This window comes from Ailuropoda melanoleuca, chromosome 2 (assembly GCF_002007445.2).
Source record: "Ailuropoda melanoleuca isolate Jingjing chromosome 2, ASM200744v2, whole genome shotgun sequence".
NCBI lineage: Eukaryota > Metazoa > Chordata > Mammalia > Carnivora > Ursidae > Ailuropoda > Ailuropoda melanoleuca.
The window spans coordinates 86,580,967-86,607,792 of NC_048219.1; the positions used below are offsets into that span (position 1 = coordinate 86,580,967).

Genomic DNA, 26,826 nt, shown 5'->3' on the forward strand with positions numbered 1-26,826 from the left:
TTTTTGTTCTTGGTTTCCTCATCTGTCAAATGGAAATAATGAATTGACATGTAGCACTCTTGGAACAGCGAACCATACAGAGCTAAGGAAAACTATTGAACTTAACTAATAATAATCTCTGAGGACAATCATTAGGTTTTAATGCTTTGTCTTCATTTATTCATTCATATATTTTCATTCTCTTAATAATTATAGGAAGCCTAGTTTATGCTAGGTACTGCACTAAATGGGATCCTGGGTGGCTCAGTTGGTTACGCATCTCTCCTCGGCTTAGGTCTCAATCCCAGGACTCTGGGTCATCAGGCTCCCTGCTTGGTGGGGAGCCTACTTCTCCCTCTGCCCCTTACTCCCGCCCCCCCAGCCACTTGCGTTCTCTCTTGTGTGAGCTCCCTCTCTCTCTCTGTGTATCAAATAAATAAAATCTTTTTTTAAAAACGATAATAAGTTACTGTCTTCATGAAGCTCATCAGTCTACTGTCTTTATTAAAGTTCTATTACCCAAATAAAAACAGTGACATAGAGGTTTTAAATTGCCTGTTTCTGCATTCATGTTTTGTCTTTCAACATTTTTCTATAATGAGACCCATAGTCACGTCAAAGAAGGCTTAATGTGAGAGATTAACAATAGACTTTAGAATGATAAAGAGGGCCAGATTTACCAGCTCATTATTTGTCTCCATTTCTGTACATCTGTACTATGGTATTGATAGTAGATACACGTTGTATATACATTTTTTCCTTGCATTTTGTTCACATTCATTCTGTACAGTTTATTTTACATAAAAATGTGAATGTAGATTTAAAAAAATAACAGTAAAAGCAACATTATTCAATATTGAAAGATAATTATAAAGGAATAATACTATTTTGGTTCCAGTGATTGTTCTCCCGTTTACTGGATTTCTTTAATTCATATGGGGAGATAAAAGTAATGACCCGTGTCAAGTGTGGATGTACATTTTTTTTAAGATTTTATTTGAAAGAGAGAGAGAGAGCATATGTGTGCATGTGGGCGCAGGTGGGGGTGGGCAGAGGCCAGAGGGAGAAGGAGGCTCCCAGCTGAGCAGAGAGCCCCATGTGGGCAAAATCCCAGGACCCTGAGATCATGACCCAAACGGAAGGTACTCTTAACCAACTAAGCCACTGTTTTCCACAGTCAATGCACCAGTTTACATTCCCACCCATAGTGCACGAGGGTTCCCTTTTCTTCCACATCCTTGCCAACACTTGTTATTCTTGTCTTTTTTTATTGTATCCATTCTGACTGGCATGAGGTGATATCTCATTGTGGTTTTGATTTGCATTTACCTGATTAGTGATGTTGAGTGTCTTTTCGTGTATCTGTTAGCCATCTGTATGTCTTCTTTGGAAAAATGTTTATTTAGGTCCTCTGCCCACTTTTAATCAGATTATTTGTCTTTTTGATGTTGAGTTGTATAAGTTCTTTATATATTTTGGATATTAACCCCTTATTGGATACATCATTTGCAAATATCTTCTGCCATTCAGTAGGTTGTCTTTTTGTTTTATTGGTTTCCTTCACTGTGCAGAAGCTTTCTGTTTTGATGTTGTCCCAATAGTTTATTCTTGCTTTTGTTTCCCTCAACAGAAGAGACATATTTTTTGGACGGTTTGAGGAGAATAGTTATTAACTCTTCTTTGAATGTTTGGTAGAATTCACCTGTGATTCATCTGATCTTAGACTTTTGCTTATTGGGAGTTTTTTGATTACTGATTCAATTTTGTTGCTAGTAGTTGGTCTGTTCAGATTTTCTATTTCTTCCTGATTCTGTTTTGGAAGATTGTATGTTTCTAGGAACTTATCCATTTCTTCTAGGTTGTCCAGTTTATTGGCATATAATTTTTTGTAGTAGTCTCTCATAATTCTTTGTATTTCTGTGGTGTCAGTTGTTGTTTCTTCTCTTTTATCTCTGGTTTTATTTGGGTCCTGTCTCTCTCTTTTTTTTTTTTTTCCATGATGAATCTGACTAAAGGTTTATCAATTTTGTTATGTTTTCAAAGAACCAATTCTTGGTTTCATTGATCTATTTTCTGTTTTTAGAGTCTATTTCATTAATTTCTTCCTCGTCTTTATTATTTCCTTCCTTCTACTAAGCTTGGGCTTTGTTTTCTTTCTCTGGTTCATTTAGGTATAAGTTTAAAGTGTTTGAGACTTTTCTTATTTCTTGAGATAGGCCTATATTGCTATAAATTTCCCTCTTAGAACTGCTTTTGTTACACCCAGAAGATTTGGGATGATTGTTTTTCCACTTTGATTTGTCTCTATGTGTTTTTTATTTCCTCTCTGATCTCTTCATTGACGTATCGGTTGGTTAGTAGCCTCCATGTGTTTCTGTTTTTAACAGTTACTTGTGATTGATATCTTGTTTCATACCATTACAGTCAGAAAAGATGCATGTTATGATTTCAGTCTTTTCTAAATTTATTGAGATTTGTTTTATGGCCCACATGTGATCCATCCTGGAGAATGTTCCTTGTCCACTTGAAAAGAATGTGTATTTAGCTGTTTTGGGGTGGAATGTTCTGTATGTATCTATTAAGTCCATCTAGTCTAGTTCAGAGATGCTGTTTCCTTATTGATTTTTGGCCTGGATATTCCATTCATTCATGTAAGTGGGGTGTTAAAGTTCTCTACTATGATTCTATTACTGTCAATTTCTCCATATATATGTCTGTTAACATTTGCATTATGTCTTCAGATGCTCCAGTGTTGTGTGCAAAGATATTTACAGTTGTTATATCCTCTTGTTGGATTGCTTTCTTTATCATTATGTATTGCCCTTTTGTGTCTCTTGTTAAAGTCTTTGTTATAGAGTCTGCTTTGTCTGCTAAGTACTGCTACCCTGCCTTCCCCCCCACCCCCCACTCTAATTTGCATGGTATATGTTTTTGAGCCCTTCACTTTCAGTCTGTATGTGTCTGGGTCAGAAGTGAGACTCTTGTAGGCAGCATACAGATGGGTCTTTTTTTTTTTTTATGCATTCATTCATTCTATGTCTTTTGATTAGAGCATTTAGACCATTTACATTTTAAAGTAATTACTGATAGGTATGTACTTATTTCCATTTTGTTCATTGTTTTCTGGCTGTTTTTGTAGTTCTTCTGTTCCTTCTCTTGCTGTTTTCTCTTGCGATTGACGACTTTCTTTAGTGTATGTTTGGCTTTCTTTCTCTTTTTTTTTGGTTATCCATTATACATTTTGGTTTTGTTGTTACCATGAAGTTCATATATAATATCCTAAGTATGTAGCAGTCTTTATTAAGTTGATGGTCGCTTAAGTTCAAACACATTCTAAAAGAACTTTTTTACCCCCCCCATTTTGTGTATATGTTGTCATGTTTTGTATCTTTTTATAGATATAAAGATATATAGATATAAAGATATATATATGTATATATACACATATATATGTATGTAAGTATGTATACTTTTATATCATCATTTTCTTCTACTTAGGGCCTTCTCTTTTCACTTAATGAAGTGCCTTTAACATTTTGTCTAAGGCCAGTTTAGTGGAAGTGAACTCCTTTAACTTTTTATGTCTGGGAAACTCCTTCTGTTCTGAATGATAACCTTGCCAGGTAGAATATTCTTGCATGTAGGTTTTTTTCCTTTCAGCACTTTGAATATATTATACCATTTCTTTTTGTTCTGCAGAGTTCCTGCTGAAAAATCAGCTGATAGCCTTATGGGGTTTCCCTTGTATATAACTATTTGCTTCTTGCTTCTTTTAAGGGTCTCTTTAAAAGTTGACATTTTAGGGGTGCCTGGGTGGCACAGCGGTTAGGCTTCTGCCTTCGGCTCAGGGCGTGATCCCGGCGTTGTGGGATCTAGCCCCACGTCAGGCTCCTACGCTATGAGCCTGCTTCTTCCTCTCCCACTCCCCCTGCTTGTGTTCCCTCTCTGGCTGGCTGTGTCTGTCTCTGTCGAATAAATAAATAAAATCTTTAAAAAAAAAAAAAGTTGACATTTTAATTACAATGTGTCATGATGTGGACCCCCTTGGGTTCATCTTATTTGGAACTCTTTGCTTCCTGGGCCAGGATGTCCATTTCCTTCCCTAGGTTAGGGAAGTTTTCTGCTATTTCTTTAAATAAATTTTCTGCCCCTTTCTCTCTCTCTCCTTCTGGGACCCCTATAATGTGAGTGTTTGTTTGCTTGATGTTGTCCAAGAAATCCCTTAACCTGCCCTTATTTTTAAATTCTTTTTTCTTTTTGCTATTCAGCTTTGGTGGCTCCCACTACCCTGTCTTCTAGATCACTAATCCATTCTTCGGCATCCACTAATCTGGGTTGATTCCCTCTAGTATATTTTTCATTTCAGTTATTGTATTACTCAACTCTCGTTCTTTTTATATTTTCTGTCTCTTTGTTGAAGTTCTCACTGAGTTCTTTCACCCTTCTCTTCAGTCTGGTGAGCATCTTTATGATCACTGCATATTGCTTATCTCCATTTCATTTATCTCCAGCCGTTCTTTTTCTGAGGTTTTGTTTTATTCTTTAGTTTGGAGCATGGTCCTCTATCTCCTCATTTTGCCTGCCTTTCTGTGTTTGTTCTGTGAATTTGGTGGAATTGCTACTTCTCCTAAACTTGAGGGAATGCTCCCGTGTACAGTCATCCTCTGTGTAGACTGTGTGTGACTGGTAATTTTGATTGACTGGCTGGAGCTGTGGCTGACATGGGCTGGGGATCCTGGAGCACTCCATTCTGGGTCTGCCCTGGTGGGATGTTTGGAGCTGAAGTGGGTATGATCCAGGATGGTCCTGGGGCTCTCTGCACAGAGAATGCCTTGACAGGACAGCTGAAGGCAAAGTGGGTGCGGGGCGGGGGGGGGGCATGTCCGGGGCCTCTCTCTGCAGAAAGGGCACCCTGGCAAGATAGCTGAAGCTGCAATGAGTGCAAGCCAGGGTGTCCCAAGGCACTCCATGAAGGAAGCACCCTGATGAGGTGGCTGGAGCCAAGGCTGGCACAGGCCAGGATGCTGCACTCAGGGAGTGCCCTGGCAGGACAGCTGGAGCTGAAGTGGGCACAGGCCAGGGTTCCCAAGGTGTTCCACACAGTACCCACTGTGGCAGGGTGGCTGGAGCTGGAGCTAAAACATCCATGGGCTAGGAGGTCCCAGAGTGCTCTGCACCAGGGGGCCCCCAGCAAGCCATCTGGAGCTGAACTGGTGTGGGCCTGGAGTGTTCTGGGGTGCTTTGCACCTGTGTCACGTGGTGAGATGGCTGGAGCTGTATTGAACGCTGACCAGGGCGTCCCAGTGTGCACAGTTTTGGGGCTGCTTTGGTGGGACAGCTGGGGCTGATGTGGTCTAGGGGCTTGGGGCTCACTGAGGTGGTAGTCTGACTAGGGTGCCCAGACTCTGCTCCCTTCTGCACTGTCAAAGTGGAGGGGGAACATAAACTGTGGTGCCCACCTGAAGGGAGGTCCAGCCGTTCCTCTGCTATCTGGTAGGGTTCTAGAGCTGGTTCCTTTATATTCTAGTTGCTATTCTAAACCACAGCTTTTTTTCTGTGCCTCAGGGCAGACAAATCTCCTCAATCCTTCAGTACTATTTCTTCCCCCTGCCTACCCTCCCCAACCCCGCATTTCACAGTATTGGGGGTGGGGGTTCCCTTTCATACTAAGTCTCCATCTGTTTTGCCGTTCTCTCTATGGTCTATCTTTTGTTGTGCAGAAGCTGTTCAGTCAGCCCTCAGTTTTTCTTCAGTAGAAATTGCTCTATAAATAGGTGTAGATTTGGTGTGTCTTTGGGGGCTAAGTTCAGAGTCTCCCTACATCACCATCTTTGACCTTTTCCTTGGATGTGTCCTTTTAAGCCATTTCACCGTTATGGTTAGGAATTCCTTTCCCATGGTTAGGAATTGGCCTTGATCCACACATGTTTCCCTATAGGTTTTGTCTAGTCAGAATCTGGGATGGTTTGTGGTCCTGCAGTAGATCTTATTAATTTGTGTGGCTCTCAGAAGAGTCAGCCTCCCAACTTGGCCTAATTAGCACAGCAGTGGAGCTAACAGGGCAGATAGACAGCTAACATGACAACACTGGGGCCATTGGAATTCATACTAGAAAACCGTTTTCACGAACATTCATAGCTGGGGAGGAGTAGTGTCCAGAAATCATTTTTTAATTTAACAGCAGAGGGCCATAGTGAGATGGCATACAAGAAAAGTAACATCTGTTATGTACACAAATTAATGGTTGAAAATGGCAAGAAAGAGACACACTGTGTTCTCACTTGAAACACTGAAGATGAGGTTTATAGTATTTGAAAAACATTCATCAAAACCCTCATTCAATTAGTATGAACATGCTGGTTTAGTGGTCAAAACCTTCAGCTTTTTTCAGGTTGAGAGAATTAGTCATCTGTTACGTTGTTTTGTTTTTCTGTTGACTTAGATATTAAAGCTTTTATTTTGGTATAATATGGTATAGCTCGAATATATAATGAAAAGAACTTCAGCTATAATTGTGTTAAGTGATCTTGAGCAAATACTAGACTGTCTTAGCTTCCTCATAAAATGATGGGGTTGACTAAAGGGTCTCTAGGATTCCTTTCAGCCCACAATTCTTAATTTATCATTTTTCAGTTTGCGACTTACACAAAAACTAGAGTTTTATAACATGTAAAAGTTTAATGCAAGCTATTACTATGGAGAAAAAATTTTAACCTGTACTCTGCAGTTGGAATTTTTTTTTTTTTTTAGATTCTCTTTTGAAAATTTGTAGGGATAGAGAAAAAAAATAAATTCACTGGTAAAATTTTAGCACCAGCCACAACTGCCTTCAAACTATGGTACTGCCAAGAGTTTAACTAATTCCTTCTACAGAAAACCATAAAAACTAGAAAAATTGTTTTTAAAAAAAATGTATGTATACATAGATATATATGTATTCAAAGGCACTGGAAAATGAACAGACATAAAATTTTGAGAAGAGTATCAGATTACTTCACGTTTGTGGCTTTCTTGCCTGGAGTTGCTCTTTAACTACTGCCTACTCTCTGGCACCCACTCAGACTGACAAATTTCCAGTTACTCTGATTTGAACTTTGAAGTGAAATTTTGGAGGAAAAAGAGATGCAGAATTGCTAAGATAAACTGTCTGAATCCCTGCCTCATCACTAAACAATGCATTTGCAGAGTAAATACCAGAGAGCCTAAGAAAAAGTAGGGAGAAACTAGGAAGGGGTCTACCTTTGAAAGACATAATTACCTCTTATTGTGATTTGCAAGTGTGTTGTGCCTTTGGTTGAGTGCATTGCCTGAACTATGTGTAAGATGGGCACAGAGCTCGAATGACAGAAAGTGAAATTCTTACTGGCTTGAGGTGTCACAAAGTAGAACTGAAGACTGGCAAAGTATTTAGAAATTTTGAGAGGGGCGCCTGGGTGGCTCAGTCGTTAAGCGTCTGCCTTCGCCTCAGGGCATGATCCCGGAGTCCTGGGATCGAACCCCGCATGGACCGAGCTCCCTGCTCCACTGGGAGCCTGCTTCTGCCTCTCCCACTCCCCCTGCTTGCCATTCCAGCCCTCTCTCGCGGGCTGTCTCTATCTGTCAAATAAATAAGTAAAATTAAAAAAAAGTTTTTGAGAGATCACTAGAAACAAAGGGACCAGAGAAAGGATAAGTCTTAAAATCTGACTATAAAATCTGTTCAGATTCTTTGTTAACCACTAACCTGCTCAGGCTCAGCAGAGACTCAGAGTCAGGCTAAAAAAAGAGCAGCCGGATGCTGAAAAACTAAGCAAAGACATTGGTTGCTGCATACAGTAGGTACGACAGTTTCACAATTTGAGCCCAGGGAAGTTAACTGCTTAATAGAACAACAACAAAAAAGTCCTCAGAAAAACAAAACAGATTTCAAAGTACTGCAACATAATATCTACAGTGTTAAATTTTCAGCCAAAATTGATTAGACGTACAAAGAAATGGGGCCTTGCAATCCATATTCAAGATAAAAAGCAGTTAATGGATACTTAACCTCAAGTGGGCCCAGATAATAGATTCAGCAAACAGACTTAAAAGCAGCTATTATAAATTCTAAGAAATGAAGGAAAGCATAGTATTTGGGAACAGATAAAGCATCCCAAAAGATTTTATGGAAACTATTTTTAAAAGAAAACAAAAAGAAATTCAAACGTTAAAAAGTACAGTAACTGAAATGAAAATTTTACTAGGTAGGTTTAGCAGAAATTGAGATAGCAAAAAAGAATCAAGTTGAAGATCAGTAGAAATTATTCGGTTTGAAGAATAGAGAAAAGACTGAAAAAAATGCAGTGTCTCAGTATGAAACAATATCAAACAGTTCAACATGGAGTTGGAGTCCAAAAGAGTAAGAAAGGGGCAAAAAAGTATTTAAAGAAATAATGGCCAGAAACTTCCCAAATTTGGTGGAAAACGTTAATTTACAGATTCAAAAGCCTAGAGAACCCCAACTAGGATAAACACAAAACTGTACTGAGGTTCATATAATCAAACTGCTAAAAGATGAAGGTAAAGAAAAAATCTTAAAAGCAGCAAGAGAAGAATGCTACATACAGGGGAACCATGCAAACGAATGGTTGTTTAACAAGATTGCAGGGTACAAATATACAGAGATAAATTATATTTCTTTATACTGGCTATTAGATACAATATCAATTACAATACAATGCCGATTACAGTCATTGGAAAGATGAAAGGTATAAGTCTAGCAAAACATGTACAGGACTTACATGCTGAAAACTATAAAATGCTGATGAAAGAAATCAAGTATCTAAATAGAGAGGCATAACATGTTAAAAGATTGGAAGGCTCAAATAGTAGAGATGTTAATTCTGTCCACATTGATAAACAGGTTTAACATATATCCCAACAAGATTTTTTGTAATCTACACAAAATTATTCTAATATATAGAAAAACGAAAGTACTAGAATAGTTAGAACAATTTTGAAATAGAATAGAAAGAATCAGTCTTCAAAATTTACTCTACAGCTGTACTAATCAAGACTGTGTGATATTGGCAGAGGTATAGATTTACCAATGGAACAGCATAGAGAACTCAGACCAACACAAGTATGCCCGACTAATTTTTTACAAAGATGCAAGAGCACTTCAGTGGAGAAAAGGTAGCTTGTTCAACAAATGATGCTGGAACAATTTGACATCCACAGATTTTTTTAAAAAATGAATCTCAATATAAAGCTCACATCTTAACACAAAAATTAAACTGTAAAACTCTACAACTTAGGGGGAAAAAACATAGGAAATCATAGGAGGGATCTAGGGCTAGGCAGACTTAGACTTGACACCAAAAGTGTACTTTTTTTAAAAAAGATTTTATTTTATTTATTTGACAGAGATAGAGAAAGCCAGTGGGAGAGGGAACACAAGCAGGGGGAGCGGGAGAGGAAGAAGCAGGCTTCCAGCGGAGGAGCCTGATGTCGGGCTCGATCCCAGAACACTGGGATCATGCCCTGAGCCAAAGGCAGATGCTTAACGACTGAGCCACCCAGGCGCCCCCCAAAAGTGTACTTTATAAAAGGAAAAATGAATAAATTGGACTTCATCCAAACTAAAAACTTTTCCTCTGAGAAAGACATTTCTCAGAAGATGAAAAGACAAATTATAGACTGGGAGAAAATATTTGCAAACCACATATCTGGAAAAAAAATACTAAAATATATAAAGAACTTTCAAAGCAGAGTTAAAAAAAAAAAAAAGTCCAGTTAGAAAATGGGAAGAATGAAGCGGGGGTAAACAGAAGGGGAAATGAACCATGAGAGACTGTGGACTCTGGGAAACAAACTGAGGGCTTCAGAGGGGAGGGGGGTGGGGGATTGGGACAGGCCGGTGATGGGTATTAAGGAGGGCACATATTGCATGGTGCACTGGTTGTTATACGCAAATAATGAATCATGGAACATTACATCAAAAACTAAGGATATAATGTATGGTGACTAACATAACATAATAAAAAATTATTATAAAAAAATGGGCAAAAGATGTGCAGATATTTCATTGTAGAGCATATACAGATGGCAGTTGAGTACATGAAAAGATGTTTTAACATCACAAGCCATTAGAGAAACGCAATTAAAACCACAGGTAACCAATATACATGTATTAGAATGGCCAAAATAAATAAATGACACCAAATTCTAGTAAGGATGCAGAGACACTGGATCACTCATACACCACTGGTTAAAATGTAGTAATAGTAGTAATAGTAATTCTCGACCACATTTAGCAATTTCTTTAAAAACTAAACATGAAACTACCACACAACCCAGTGAATTGCATTCCTGGGCATTTATCCCAAAGAAATGAAGACTTACGTTCACACAAGGCTTGTACACTAATGTTTCTAGCAGTGTTATTCATAGTAGCCAAAGATGGAGATAAGCCATCATATCCTTTAATAAATGAATGGTTAAAGTGAGGCGCATCCATACCACGGAATACTACTGAGTAGCCAAAAGGCGTGAACTATCAATAAAACAGCCTGGATGACCCTCCAGAAAATTATGCTGAGTGAAAAAAAGCCAATCCACAAAGTTTACATACTATATGATTCTATTTATGTAGCATTTTTGAAATGACAAAATGGAAATGGAAAACAAATTTGTGGTAGCTGGGTGTTAAAGAGGAGTTGGAGGTGAGAGGAGGGAAGTGGGCTGTACAACATGAGGGATTCTTGTAGTGGTGGAAATGTTCTGTATCTTGACTCTGTCAGTGTCAATACCCTGGCTTTGATACTGTACTATAAATGTTCAAGATGTTTCCATTGGGAAAAGCTGGGTAAAGGGCACATGGGATCTCTCTGTTTTTTTATAACCACATGTGAATCTATAATTATCTCAAAATGTTTAATTAAAAAAGAAAAGTGATTGCTGAATTCCTATCTTTCTGGTTTCCATCAGAAAACCGTAGAATGGCATATTTAAACCACAGACCTTTTCCATCCTCTTGACTGGCAAGCTACCACCAAACCTCAGCCAGGTGCATATGTTTTTCCAGACTGTGGGTTTTTTAATGGCATTCAGCTAATAATGAATAGATAAGTTCTTGATCTGGGCTGCCCTTGTTATAAAGAGGCAGTAGGAATGATGATCACAGTGGGGTGGTGATGATAGTGACAAAAAGTTCAGGATAAAAGTTACTGACTTCTCTAGTACCTCATACTATTTTTTTTCTTTTTTACCACATCTCAGGAAGTTTGATATTGTTACTGTTTCTTTTAAATATATATATATATTTATTTTTCATCGGAAACTTATTTGATAAGAGCAAAATTGATTTAGAGTTAAGTGATAAAATTAAAAGTGAAAGTAAGTTGTTTAGAACAAGGTCATGCTTGCTGTGTGCAGACAACCTTCACTTCTTCTAGTGATTATGCTGTTATGGGGCCATGATACAGTGTCAGTCACCTTTATACAGCCAGCCAGTTCCACTCCACAGCCAGTCATTGTGTTTGTTGTACTGTAGGCATGAAAACTAAGGATAATAGAAATGGCTGTCTGTGTTTCCTCTCTCCCCAAGGCCTGTCCTTTAATCCAGCATGGTAAACTGAAGTGAACTTTTAAATGAGTGAAATAGAACCTCTTCCTTCTTCATACACCTGTTTCAACTTTCCCACCTATGAAAATGGGAAAACTAAGGGTTAGGAGTCTTGCCAAGTCAAAATCTCCCTAAGTCTGAGCCTCTTCTCAGTTGTTAATTACATCTTCCAACAATGCGGAGTTACAGTGAACGTATGTAATTAAAGAAAAAGACAGCTAAAGCTTGGAGCTATATTTCATTCACTCATTTAGGGGAGGAAACAGTTAAGTCAGCATGGCCCAATACACTTAATGTTCTTATTGTTGATATCATTTTAACCAGTGGCTTAAAGAACTAGCCCACAGAAATACTATTTGGTACCATTTTGTGTTGGTTCCAACCATAAATATTAATGCCACTTCTTCCTTCTTACCACTTATGTCTCTTGTCACCCAAAAATCTCCATCTTCCTTTCAATTTTTCTTCAGTCCTACTACTCTATGTCTGTTACACTTAACCTGGTTTATTTTAGACCAGTAGGCCTTGGCCTGTTATACCTTTCAGGTAACCATTGATGTACAAATGATCTTCCTTTTCCTTACAAGGATCCTATTCTTAACACCATTGTGGTAGGCTGGAACATGCCAGCATCCTCACTGCTGAGGCAGTGAGTTCTCCATAGACCGAGAGGACAAGAGGAAGTTTCTTGTTGACTTATTCAAGAGTTGGGGGGGGAGGGTGGAGTTAGAGAATGATGTTTTAGAAGAAGCTAGGTTTATGCGATCTTGCTAGGTTTATTTTTTTTTTTTAAGATTTTATTTATTTATTCGACAGAGATAGAGACAGCCAGCGAGAGAGGGAACACAAGCAGGGGGAGTGGGAGAGGAAGAAGCAGGTTCACAGCAGAAGAGCCTGATGTGGGGCTCGATCCCGTAACGCCGGGACCACGCCCTGAGCCGAAGGCAGATGCTTAACCGCTGTGCCACCCAGGCGCCCCTTGCTAGGTTTATTTTTTGTTCTTTCATCTGCTTTTGAAAAGGAAGGAAAAACGTTTTTTTAGTTCCTACCCTGAACCTGGTCCTTCAGGTTTGTTAACTATTTTGTCCTTAAATGATAACGGTAATAATTATTAATACATGTGTAGTGCTTTGTAGTTGATAACATGAGTTCTTAAATATGATTTCAGAGATCTTCACACCCATCAGAGATGAGTAAATAGAAACTCTGAAGTCTCACAGCTTCTCAGTTAGAGCCAGTCTCCACATTTACTGTCTTCTCCAAATTCTGTACTCCTTTGCCTAGGCCACATTGCTTCTTGGGAATGTATAGTTTCCCTTCGGTTGTAAGCAGTAGAAAAGCGGGACTCCAGAGTTTGCACTCTTTCCTGAACAGCGCAGCAAAGGAAAGGGGCAGTTATGAGACTAAAAGGTGGATAAGGACAGACCATGAGGGTCCAAGCTCCCTTGCTGAGGTTTTATCTTTTCTTTCATTTCAGGATGGCAATGACACGGAGAACTATGTTCCAGAAGGGGGAGGTGCATAACAAACCATCAGGATTCTGGGGAATGATAAAAAGTGTTACCACTTCAATACCAGGAAGTGAAAGTATCCTTTATCCCTCTGCTTGAGTCTTTTTCTCAACTCTGGACCAAGGCCAGAAGAAAAAAAGTAGTATTGGGATGGTTTCTCCTAAGGTACCTGACTGCATCAGAGTCCAGGTGGCCAGGGCTAGGCTTAGGAAACACAGAGTCATCTTTCCAACACCCCTAAGAGATCATAAAACCATTGTCTCTGAGCTGAAGAAGTCCTAAAAATCACTCTTTCCATTTTACAAATGAGAAAATAAACCCAGAGAGGTTAAGTCACACTGTGGTTTGTGGCAAAAATAGGACCTCCTCTTAGTTCTTTCCACTACCCTCTTCTATCCGAGGTCTGAACAAGCATCCTAAAACACAGTGGCTCCCTAAAATGGATGGTTTGTATATATGTATGGGATGGTAAGGGCCTATTTCTAAACAAATTTTAAGCAGCACTATATCTTCAGTGACTTTTGGTTTAAAGAATCAAGGAGGTTGGGTTAATGGATTGTTCTTGGCCCAGCTGGTTGCAGTGTTAAACTGATGCCCAAATTGAGTAACAAAATCTCTTTGTGGCTACCATACTATTAAGTCAAAACTCGGGGGCCTGAGGTGAGATAGCATATTCCTGCTTCCTTCTCTGGCCTGAGGAAGTACAAATTCCCTTTTGCTTCAACTGGAGGAAAAGGATGTAGTCTGTTCCTGCTATAAATTGTGGCATATCTTTCTGGTGTCAAATATAGGTAAGAATTAGATCAAAAAAAGGCAGGATGATATGACCACGAGAGGGGGAAAAAAGATTACATTGAATTCATTTAATCCAGAAACATTTATTTCACCTCTCCTATTTCCAGGCAGAGTACTAAGGGATAAAATGATGAACAGAGTGTACTCTCTCTCCTCAGGAAGCTGACTATCTAATCATGGGAAAGGCAGACATGGAACTTGTTAAACCCTGTTGTTTGACTGCCTGGACCACAAGAGTAGCAGCCACTATTGAGGAAGGAGCTGAAGGGCACTCGGTAATTTGAGTATTACAGGCATATCTCAGAGATGTGACAGTCTGGTTCCAGAGCATCACAATAAAGCAGATATCACAATGAAGCGAGTCAGGTGGATATTTTGGTTTCACACTAGTATAAAAGTTATGTTTATACTGTATCCTATTGAGTGTGCAATAGCAATCTTACAAAAAACAATGTATAAAAAATGTTAACCATCATCTGAATTTTCAGTGAGTGGTAATTACTGATCACAAATCCCCGTAACAAATATAACAATAATAATTATTATTATAATAATAATGATGATGAAGAAGTTTGAAATAAGGTGAGAATTACCAAAATGTGACATAGAGACACAAATGGCACCAATAGATTTGCCCAACACAGGATCGCCTCAACCTTCAATTTGTTTAAAAAAAAAAAAAAAATCTGCAGAGTGCAACAGAATGAGGTATGCCTCTAGGGAGAAAAATCAGAGTAGGGAGAATTTGGATCAAAGTGAATCTTCCAACTTGGGCTATCTTCACTATTTTTATTACTTAAAAGTCCATAAAAGCCAAAGTTTAGGTTTAAGCTATCTTAGTGACAATCAGTCAAGTCAGCGAAAGTATCAGGATTATTTCACTATTCTGAGCCCCTGTCTCCTAAATGAAGAAAATAATAGGACCTCAGTATAAGTTCTTGAAAAGTAACATAGTGTAATGGAAAGAACAGGCCTTGGAGGAAGGCAGATCTGATTTTGCATCCACACCTTTAGCTGCATGACTTTGAGCAAGTTACTTGACTCTCTGAGCTTTGCTTTCCTATCTGCAAAATGGGTAAATAATACCTATCTCATGGGACTGTTAGGAGAATAATAGAAGATAATGTCTATAAAAAACTAAAGAAGTCATGTTTATAAATCCCAGCCTGTATTGGAACTGAGTAATATTAGTTCCCTTTCCTAATGTTACATTTATTCAAATAATTTAGGCAAAAACTATGATATATTACAGGTGTTTTACTATGTGGCTATTTGAGATTTCAAAATTATATTTGACTTTAACCAGATCAAAGCAAAGCAACAATGAACAAAACCATCATCTGAGCCACTTGAACTAGTGAGAAACTGAGTAGTAGGTGTTTGATAATGGGGAAGCTTTTACATCCCTGTGCTGGAGGCTGGGAAGATTGCTCTAAAGGCATACTCTTGTCTATGAAGCAGGAAACTGAATATTTAGGCAGTTCCTAGAATCTACTATAGGAGAAACCAAAAGCAGATGGCTTTTTTCATTGCTATTTCTTGAAACTTCTATGTGATTTAAGCCTTGACACCCATTTTGTGCCAGATCTTACTCTTATTCAACAGGAAGTGGATGCTTTGGAAGAACTAAGCAGGCAGCTTTTTCTGGAAACAGCTGATCTATATGCTACCAAGGTAAAAGGCAAGGAAACAAAAGTGTGGTTTTTACCAGTATGATTGAAGAAAGAACAACACTAAATAGCTTTTTAGTGTCCTCTATGGCCAAGCAGTGCAAGAGAGACCTCGGACCAGTATCAGCCATGAAGTATTAGGAGTCTGCATTCTTCATGACATTGCTCCAACCCCAGCAAAATTCTTACTGGAACACTCAATAATAGAAATTAGTGGGATAGTTGAGAGGTTCTTCAACTTCAGAAGGTGGCACCCCCCACTTCCTACTGATTCAGGGTCAAGATGGTAGCTCCTCTGATTGCTTTTTATTCCCTTATAAATTAGTAATATTATAAGAGCAGTGCCATGATCCAGCCATGTTTTAAAAGATCCAGATCAAGGGGCATCTGGGTGGTTCAGTCGTTTGAGTGTCCGACTCTTGATTTTGGCTCAGGTCATGATCTCAGGATCATGAGATTGAGCGCCGAGTCAGGCCCTGCACTGGGTGGAGAGCCTGCTCAAGATNAAAAAAAAAAAAAAAAAAGATCCAGATCAAGAAGTGACCTAACTATAGGAAGTAACTTTCCTGTTTCCATCTAAAATGCAATATAATATAAATATGTAAAATCTATTAGTTAAGTTCATTCAAACTATTTTTATCCTTTTCAAGGATCACTTCACAGGAATAGCCATATAGGGTAGAGGCTAACATAGGCTTTGAAGACAGACCTGAGCCTAAATTCCTCTACTCGCTAGCTGTGTGACCTTGAGCAAGTTATCTAACCCCTGTAAGCCTCAGTTTTCTCTTGTGTACAATTAAGATGATAAAACATAAAAGAGTTGTTATAAAAATTAAAGTTGGTAATGTATGTAAGGTGTTTTTCCCAATTTCGGGCTTAAAGTAAGCATTCAATAAATGTTGCCGACTCGTATTATTTTAAGATTAATATCACGTGTGGGTATTTCACTCTGGCAAAATAGTAATTTCATAGAGCCAGGAATGTTTTGGTTGAGTATAAGTTTACATTTTGCTGAGACTAACCATGTTTTGTTGTTTTTTTTCCCTCAGGAGAGGATAGACTATTCCAAAACTTTCAAGGGGAAATACTTTAATTTTCTGGGTTACTTTTTCTCTATTTACTGTCTTTGGAAAATTTTCATGGTAAGTATATTAGTTTTAACTCTCAGTGTTTAGGTTATTTATTTTCCCCACTAATGGCAGAGAGAAAAGTGGGTTTGACTGAGGCACTGAACTAATTCCAAATCCAGTTGAGTCAACAGAGAATGCTATCTTTCACATCCCTGAAGCTGACTCCTACCCCTCTCTTTTTTAGGTCACCTAGAGATTGCATTTTTCTTCACTCAGAAATCATTAATAAGATCATAGTTTATAAACTATATGAAAGGAATACAAAAGTTTCTTATTTTACACTTGGCTTTCCGTATTACCCTTGAGTGTATCTATGTGACGCAATCCCTACCTTCAGCTCAGTATAGAAACCAACCTCTCCTTTTTAGTAATCTGTATATACCTTAAAAAGTTCAATCCAAAGTAAGTTCTACAAGTAAAACATATTCCTAGAGATAAATTCATTTTATGTGCTTATAGCTCTCATTCTTTTGTGGCTCTCTCTTAATGCTCTATTCTTTATGCGCATTTTATGTACATTCTTTTTGTGACTCATCTGTTGTAGATATTCATGGGTTTCACTGTGATTACAGAAAAGGCTGATTGGACTTTCTGGTTCCGTGACTTTCCTACTGGGGCTGTGTTTGCACAAAGAGAAGCTTTATCAGCTTGTGAATTTTAGTTAATATAGATGAATGGAAGATTCTGGATTTTAAAAGATCTAATATTATAATAAATTGATGTCAATACCTATTCAGAGAACAATTTTTAAATCTTCATTCAGTGGGAGAAGATAAATGAAGATAGTATGTTCAATTAGCTAAGCTACTAAAAAGTTTTTCCTGAGTTGTAGACTTTTGGGGAGCATATCTTTATTGAGGTTTAATTGACATTTAATAAACTGCACATATTTAAAGGGTATGGTTGGGTAAGTTTTGACAGATGTATACACCTATCTATCACCACACTTAAGATAGTGGCCATATCCATCCATCACTTCCAAAACTTTCTTGTGCCCCCTTGTAATGTCTCTCTCATACATCCCCAGTCAACCACCAATCTGCTGTCATTATACATTAGTTTATATTTTCTAGAACTTTGTATAAATGAAATCTTAAAGTAGGTATCCTTTTTCTGTCTGACAGCTTCTACTCAGCCTAAGTGTTTTATGTTTCATTCATGTTATCATGTGATCAATAGTTTATTCCTTCTCATTGCTGAGTGGTGTTCCATCGTATGATTATACGACAGTTTATCTGTTCATCTGCTGATGGATATTTGTTTCCGCTTTGGGGATATTACAAATAAAGCTGCTATGAACATTTGTGTACAAGTTTGTATGTGGACATACGCTCCCTTTCCTCTTAGGAGAAAACACTTAGGTATAGCCTGGCTATGGATGGCTGTACATACACCGCCATCACATGGCTGATGGATGTTAAACTTTTGAAGAAATGGCCAAACTTTTCCAAAGAGGTTGTACCGTTTAACATCCTCACCTGCATTGTTTGAGAGTTTCATTTACTCCACATCCTTGCTGACATTTTGTAGTCAGTCTTTTAAATTTTAGACATTCTAGCAGGTATGAGGTGATATTGATTGTTCAATTTGCATTTCTCTAATGCCTGGTGGTGCTAAACAACTTCTCATGTGCTGATTTGCCGCCTGTATATTTTGGGGAAGGGCAAAATTTGTTGCCCAATTTTTAAAATAAGATTTCTTTTTGTTGGGTTTTGCAAGTTTTTTATTATAATCTGGAAACCCTTTATCAAATATGTGATTTTCAAATATTCTTTCCCAGTCACTAGCTTAGCTTGTCATTCTCTGCACAGTGTCTTTCAAAGAATTGAAGTTTTTAATTTTGATGAAGTCCAGTTTATCTGTTGTTTTCTATTATGTGTTATGCTTTTGGTGTTGTACCTAAGAAATCTTAACCTGACCCAAGGTCACAAAGATTTTTTTCATATTTTATTCTATAAATCTTATAGTTTGAGGTTTTTACATTTAGGTATATGATCCATCTGGGGTTAATTTTCTCAGATGATGTTGGAATGTGGATCCAAGTTCATTTTTTTCATATAGATATCCACTTGTTCTAGCACCATTTGTTGAAAAGGTTATCCTTTCTCATTCAGTTGACTTTGCAATTTTGTCAAAACCTAATTGACCGCATATGGGTGGGTATGTGTCTGTACTCTGTTCTTTCCTATTGATATGTATGTCTGCCTTTCTTTATGCCAATACTGCTCTGTCTTGAAATAAGTCTTGAAATCAAATCATTTAAGTACTCTTTGTTCTTTTCTACACTTGTTTTGGCCATTCTATGTCCTCTGCATTTTCATATGAATTTGTGAATCAGCTTTTAACGCTGCTGAATACAAAAATACCTGCTGAGATCAATGTATTAGAATGTCTGAATCTTCAGATCAATTTGAAGAGAAGTGACATCTTCATATTGAGTCTTCTAGTTGATGAACACAGTGTAACTCTTCATTTGTTTAGATCTTCTTTAGTTTCACTCAACAAGGTTTAGGTTTTAGTGTACAGATCTTTTACATCTTGCATCAGATTTATCTCAAGTATTTAATATTTTTTATACTATTATAAATGGGACTGTTTTTTATAATTTCGGTTTCTAGTGTTACTAGTATATAGATACACAATTGATTCTTGTCTGTCGATCTTATATTCCACAACCTTGTTAAATACCCTTATTCTCAAAGCTTTTTATAGATCTCAGGATTTTTTCTACATAGACAATCAGATCTCTGTAAATGAAGACAGTTTTGCTTCTTTGTTTCCTATATGGATGCCTTTTATTTCTTCCCTTCCACTCCCTTCTTTTTCTGTCCTATCCCATCTTTCTTCTTTCTTCTCCTCTTTTAGCCTTATTGCACTAATCAAAACCTCCTGTACAAAATTAAACAAAAGTGGTAAGAGCAGTCATCCTGATCTTGTTAAATATAGTGTTAGCTGTTGGCTTTTCCTAGATGCCCTTTAGCAGGTTGAGGAAGTTACTTCTACTCATAGTTTATTGAGTGTTTTTAATCATGAAAGTGTGTTTGGTTTTGTCAGATGCTGTTTCTGCATCTTTTGAGAGGATCATATGACTTTTCCTTTTTAGTAGGCTGGTATAGTGAGTTACATTGATTAATTTTTTCATATTAAACTGGCCTTGAATTCCTGTAATAAACCCTACTTGGCCATGGTGTACATTGTTGGGTTTAATTTGCTAACATTTTCATAAGAATTTTTGCATCAATGTTTATGAGGAATATGAGAGTATATTTTCTTGTATCGTCTTTGGCTTTGGTGTCAGAGTAATGTTAACCTTAGAGGTCGAGAAGAATTCCTTCCTCTTCCAATTAATGGAAGAGTTTATGTGGAATTATTATAATTTCTTTCTTAAATGTCTGGTGGAATTCACCAGTGAAGGCATCTAGATCTAGAGTTTTCTTTGCAGGAAAATCGTTTAACTACAGATTTAATTTCTTTAATGGATAATAAGGTTTATTCAGGTTATATATTTCTTGAGTGAGCTTTTGTAGTTTTTGTCTTTCAAGGAATTTGTCCATTTTTATTGAAGTTGTCAGATTTCTTAGCATAAAATTGTCTTAATATTCCCTTACTATCCTTTTAATATCTATAAAATCTGTAGTGATGTTACCCCTCTCCTTCTCTTTATATAACACCTTTATTGAGATATTCACCTACAAAAAAATTCACCCATTTCATGTACAGTTTGGTGGTTTTTAATATATTCAGAGTTGTGCACACATCAATACAATCACCCCAAAAGAAATTCTACACCCATTAGCAGTAATTCCTTATTTCCTCTCCAGCCTTAGGCAGGCACTAATCTATTTTACGTCTGTATAGATTTCCTATTCTGGACATTTCATGTACGTTGAATCATACAATATGTGGTCTTTTGTAATTGGCTTCTTAGTAAGTGTTTTTAAGGTTCATCTATATTATAGCCTTTATCAATATTTCATTCCTTTTTATGGATGAATAATATTCATTCCATTATATGGATATACCACATTTTATTTATCCATCCATCAGTTGAGAAACATTTGGGTTGTTTCCACTTTTGGGCCATTATAAATAATGCCGTTGTGAGCATTTATAGATAAATTTTTATGTAGATACATGTTTTCATTACCCTTAGGTACATACCTGTGAACGTAAAATTGCTGGGTCATATGCTACCTATATGTTTAACCTTTAATGAACTCCCAGTCTGCCGGCTGTTTTCCCAAGTAGCTGCACCGGTTTCCATTCCCACCGGCAGCATAACAGTTGTAATTTCTCCACATCCTCACCAACGCTTATTTATCTTTTTTATTAGAGTCATTCTAGTGGCTATGAAGTGATATCTGATTCTTGATGTTGGTAATTTGTGTCTTTTTTTCTGTTCAGTCTGGATCAAGGTTTATCACTTTTATTGAACTTTTCAAAGAACCAGCTTTTGGATTAATTGACTTTCTGTATTGTTTCTCTGTGTTCTATTTTATCGATTTCTGCTCTGATCCTTATAATTTCTCTTCTGCTTATTTCAGGTCTTCTTCTAATTTAGTAAAGTGCAAGCTAAGCTCATTGATTCAAAACTTTTAATATAGGTGTTTTAGTGCTATAAATTTCTTGCTAAGCATCTCACAAAATACAGCATTTCTGATGTGTTGTATTTTCATTTCATTCAGTTCAAAATATTTCTAATTTTTCTTATTTGATTCATGGGTTATTTAGAAGTATGTTATTATTTGGGGATCTTATGAATATTCTTCTGTAATTGATTTCTAATTTAATTCCATGTGATCTGAGAACATACTTAGTATGATTTAAATCTCTTCAGATTTTTTGAGACTTGATTTCTGCCCCAAATATGTTCAGCCATGACTAACATCCCAGGTACAATTGAGTAGAACGTGTGTTTTGCTCCTGCTGGCTGGAATGTTGTATAAATGTCAATTAGGTCAAGTTAGTTGATTGTATTGTTAAAGTTTTCTATATCCTTGCTAATTTTCTGATTATCTTATCAGTTATTGGGGGGGGCGGGTGATGAAGTTTCAAACCATTGTTGTAGATTTGTCTTTTTTTAGTTCTATCAGTTTTTGCTTCGTTATTTTTTTTACCCAATTATAATTAACATACAGGGTTAATTTTGGCATGCAACATAGTGATTCAACAATTCTATACATTACAGAGTGCTCACTGTAAGTGTAGTCACCATCTGTCACCATACAATGTTATTGTAATATTATTGACTATTCTCTGTGCTGTCCATTTCATCTCCGTGACTGAAAGTTTATGCCTCTTAATCCCCTTTATTTATTTCACCCATTCTTTCATTCACCGCCCCTCGGGCAACCACCAGTTTGTTCTCCATATTTAAGAGTGTGTGCTTGTTTCTTGTTCTTTGTTTTGTTTTTAAGATTCTGCTTGTAAGTGAAATCATGTGTTATTTGTCTTTCCTTGTCTGACTTATTTCACTTAGCATAGTACCCTCTAGGATTGTTGCAAATAGCAAGATGACATTCTTTTTTATGGCTGAGTAATGTTCCATTACGTATATGCACCACATCTTTTTATCCATTCAACTATCCATGGACACTTGGGTTGCCTCTGTATCTCAACTATTGTAAATAATGCTGCTGTGAACATACGGGTGCATATAGCTTTTCAAAGTAGTGTTTTCATATTCTTTCAGTAAATACCCAGTAGTGGGATTACTGGATCATATGATATTGTTCTATTTTGTTCCATTGATCTATATGTCTGTTTTTGTGCCAGTACTGTACTGTTTTGGTTACTATAGCTTTATAGTGTATCTTAAACTCCAGGACTGTGAGACCTCCAGCTTTGTTCTTTTTCAAGATTGTTTTGTCTATTTGGGATCTTTTGTGGTTCCATACAAATTTTAGGATTATTCATTCTAGTTCTGTGAAAAATGCTATTGGCATTTACGTAGGGATTGCATGGAATCTGTAGATTGCTTTGGGTGGTATGGACATTTTAACAATATTAATTCTTCCAGTGCAAGAGCACAGAGTATCTTTCCATTTGTTTCTGTTGCCTTCAATTTTTTGCATCAATATTTTATAGTTTTCAGGGTAATAGGTCTTTCACCTCCTAGGTTAAGTTTATTCTTAGATAATCTTTTTGGTGCAGTTGTGAATAGAACCGTTTTCTAAATTTCTGGTACTTAGTATATAGAAATGCAACTGATTTCTGTATATTAATTTTGTATCCTACAAGTTTACTCAATTCGTTTATCAGTTCCAATAGTTTTTGGTGGGGTTTTTAGGTTTTCCTATATTACCTTGTTATCTGCAAATAGCAAGTTTAACTTCCTTATCATTCTAAATGCCTTTTTTTTTTCTTCTCTGAATGCTGCAACTAGGACTTTCAGCATTATGTTGAATAAAAGTGGTGAGAGTGGACATCCCTGTCTTCCTGATCTTAGAGGAAAAGCTCTCCATTTTTCACCAATGAGTATGACACTCATTTTCACCAATAAGCATTTTTCATATATGGCCTTTATTATGCTGACATGTGTTCCTCTATACCCACTTTGTTCCCTCTAAATCCACTTTATCATGAATGGATGTTGTACTTTGTAAAATGCTTTTTCTGCATCTATTGAGATGAGCATATGGGTTTTATACTTTATTTTGTTGATGTGGTTTATCGTGCTTGATTTGAGAATATTGAGTCACCCTGGTATTCCTGGAATAAATTCTCTTTGATCATGGTGAACAATTTTTTAATGTATTGTTGAATTCAGTTTGCTAATTTTTTTTTTCAGTTTGCTGAATTTTGTTAAGGAATTTTGCATCCATGTACATCAGAAATATTGGCTTATAATTTTCTCTTTTTTTGTAGTGTCTGTCTGGTTTTGGTATCAGGGAAATGTTGGCCTTGTAGAATAAGTTTGGAAGTTTTCTTCCTCTTTTTTTTTTTTTTAAATCATTTGAGAAGATGGTTGCCTGGGTGGCAGAGTTGGTTGAGCATCCGGCTTGGTTCTGACGCAGGTCGTAATCTCATGTGTGGTGAGATCAAGCCCTGCACCAGATTCCGTGCTCAGCATGGAGTCTGCTTGGGATTCTTTCCCTCTTCCTCTCCCTCATTCCCTCCCCACCCACCTCTCTCTAAAATAAATCAATAAATATTTTTTTAAAAATTGTTTGAGAAGAATAGGTATTAACTCTTCTTTATTTTGGTAGACTTGACACACAATGTTACATTAGTTTAAGGTGTACAAGCGTGGAATATCTTTCCATTTGTTTGATTCATCTTCAGTTTCTTTCATCAGTGTTTTACAGTTTTCAGATATAGGTCTTTCACCTCTTTGGTATTAACTCTTTGTTAAATATTTGGTAGAATCTACCTGTGAAGCCATCTGATCCTGGACTTCTGTTTTGAGGGAGTTTTTTTTTTTATTACTGATTCCATTTTATTCCTAGTAATTGCTCTGTTCAGATTTTCTATTGCCTCCTGATTCAGTTTTAAGAGATTATGTTTCTAAGAATCTGTTTCTTCTAGGTTGTCCAATTTGTTGGCAATTTTTCATAATAGCCTCTTATAATCCTTGTATTTCTGTGGTGTCAGTTGTTATTATTTCTCCTCCTTTATTTCTGATTTTATTTGAATCTTTTTCTTGATGAGCCTGGCTACAGATTTACCAATTTTGTTGATCTTTTCAAAGAAATAGGTTCTGGTTTCATTGATCTTTTCTTTTTTTCTCTCTCTCTTTCATTTATTTCTGCTCTAATCTTTATTGCTTCTTCCGTCTGCTAGCTTTGGGTTTTGGTCTTTTTCTCGCTCTTTTAGGTGTACAGTTAGGTTATTTACTTGAGATTTTTCTTGTTTCTTGAGTTAGGCCTGTGTTGCTATGAAATTCCCTCTTAGAATGGCTTTTACTGCTTCTCAAAGACTTTGAACCATTGTATTTTCATTTTCATTTGTCTCCATGTGTTTTTTTTTTTCTCCTTGATTTCTTGGTTGACCCATTCATTGTTTAGTAGCATGTTATTTAGCTTCCCTGTATTGGCATTTTTTTTGGATTTTTTTCTTGTGATTGATTTTTAGTGTCATACCATCGTGGTTGGAGAAGATGCATGATATGATTTCAGTCTTCTTGAATTTATTGAGACTTGTTTTGTGGCCTAAGTTGTGATCTATTCTGGGGAATGTTCAACATGTACTTGAAAAGAATGTGTATTCAATGGTTTTTGGATGGAATGTTCAGTACGTATCTGTGAAGTCCATCTGGTCTAATGTGTTGTTCAAAGCCACTGTTTCCTTATTGATTTCTGTCTGAATGATCTACACTGATGTAAGTGGAATGTTATAGTCACCTGTTATTATTGTATTACTGTCAACTTCTCCCTTTATGTCTGTTAATTGTTGCTTTTGTATTTAGGTGCTCCTATGTTGAGGACATAGATATTTACAGTTGTTATATCCTCTTGTTAGATTGATCCCTTTATCATTATGTAGCACCCTCCTTTGTCTCTTGCTACAGTCATCGCTTAAAAGTCTACTTTATCTGATATTAAGTATTGCTTTCCCAGCTTTTTTCCTGCCTTTTGCATGGTGTATTTTTTCCAGCCCTTCATTTTCAGTCTGTATATGTCTTTAGGTCTGAAATTTGTCTCTTAAAGGAACATATAGATGGGTCTTGTTTTTTTATCCATTCAGTCACCATTTGTCTTTCAATTGGTACATTTAGACAATTTACATTTAAAGTAATTCTTGATAGTTATGTACTTATTGCCATTTTGTTCATTATTTTCTGGTGGTTTTTGTGGTTCTTCTCTGTCCCTTCTGTTGCTCTCTTCCCTTGTGGTAGTGTTATGTTTGGATTCCTTTCTCTTTATTTTTTGTGTACCTATTATAGGTTTCTGATTCGTGGTTGCCATTAGGCTTATGTGTTATATCTTAGGTGTATAGCAATCCATATTAAGTTGATGGTTGAACTTAAGTTCAAGCTTAAATTCAAAAACATTCTAAAAGTACTACATTTTTACTTCCCCTCCACTGTGTTTTATGTATATAATGTCATATTTTACATCTTTTTATTTTGTGTATTTCCTGACTGGTTTTTGTAGATATAAATCATTTTACTCCTTTTGCTCCATACTGGCTTTATAAGTGATTCATCTACTACATGTATTATACGTTTGCTTTTACCTATGAGATTTTTTCCTTTCATAACTTTCTTATAATTATGGCCTTTCTTTCTACTCAAATAATTTCCTTCTACATTTCTTGTAAGGCTGGTTTAGTGGTGGTTAAATCCTTGAACTTTTGTCCGAGAAATTTTTGTCTTTTTTTTTTTTTTTCTGAGTGGTAACTTTGCCTTGTAGAGTATTCTTGGTTGCAGGTCTAACTTTCAGTACTTTGAATGTATCCTGCCACTCTCTTCTGGCCTCCAAAGTTTCTGGTGAAAAATCAGCTAACAGCTTTATAGGGTTGTCCTCATAGTGACTTTTTTTCTTCTCTTGCTGCTTTTAAAATTCTTTCTTTAGAGGCACCTGGGTGGCTTAGTCAGCTAATAAGCATCCAACTCTTGATTTTGGCTCAGGTCATGGTCTCAGGGCCGTGAGATCAAGCCTCACATTGAGCTCCCCAACTCAGCTGGGAGTCTGCTTGGGTTTTCTCTCCCTCTCCTTCTGCCCCTCCCCCTGCGTGTGTACACTCTCTCAAAATAAATCTTTAAAATTCTATCTTTATCATTACTTTCTGCCATTTTAATTATTACGTATCTTGGTGTGGACCTCTTTGAGTTAATCTTCTTAGGGCCTCTCTGTGCTTCCTGGATTTGGATAGCTGTTTCCTTCCCCAGATTAGAGAAGTTTTCAGTTATTATTTCTTCAAATAAATTTTCTGCCCCCTTCTCTCTCTCCTCCTTCTGGGATGCATATAATGTGAGTGTTATTACACTTGATGGTGTTGCTGAGTTCCCTTAACCTGTTCTCCTTTATTATTACCCTTTTTTCTTTTTGCTGTTCAGCTTGGTTGCTTTCCATTACCCTGTCTTCCAAATTGCTGATCCATTCTGCATCCTCCAGTCTACTGTTGATTGCCTCTAGTGTGTGGGTTTTTTTTTTTTTTTAAGATTTTATTCATTTATCTGACAGAGATAGAGACAGCCAGCTAGAGAGGGAACA

The 26,826-nt window shown here is 36.9% G+C and overlaps 1 protein-coding gene across 12 annotated transcripts in view; it reads left to right on the top strand.

The window, feature by feature from the left end:
* Positions 1-26,826, top strand: part of LOC100482276 (Golgi pH regulator) — a 60,713-nt gene that overhangs the window by 23,895 nt on the left and 9,992 nt on the right. For 9 of the 12 annotated variants that reach the window (XM_034642992.1, XM_034642937.1, XM_011231470.3 and 6 more), the window contains 3 exons: positions 13,041-13,150; positions 15,449-15,543; positions 16,589-16,681. In XM_034642992.1, the coding sequence (XP_034498883.1) occupies positions 13,041-13,150; positions 15,449-15,543; positions 16,589-16,681 (298 nt within the window). The remainder of the gene's footprint in view (positions 1-13,040; positions 13,151-15,448; positions 15,544-16,588; positions 16,682-26,826) is intronic. The other 3 variants (XM_034642949.1, XM_002924553.4, XM_034642983.1) reach the window with 1 other exon arrangement.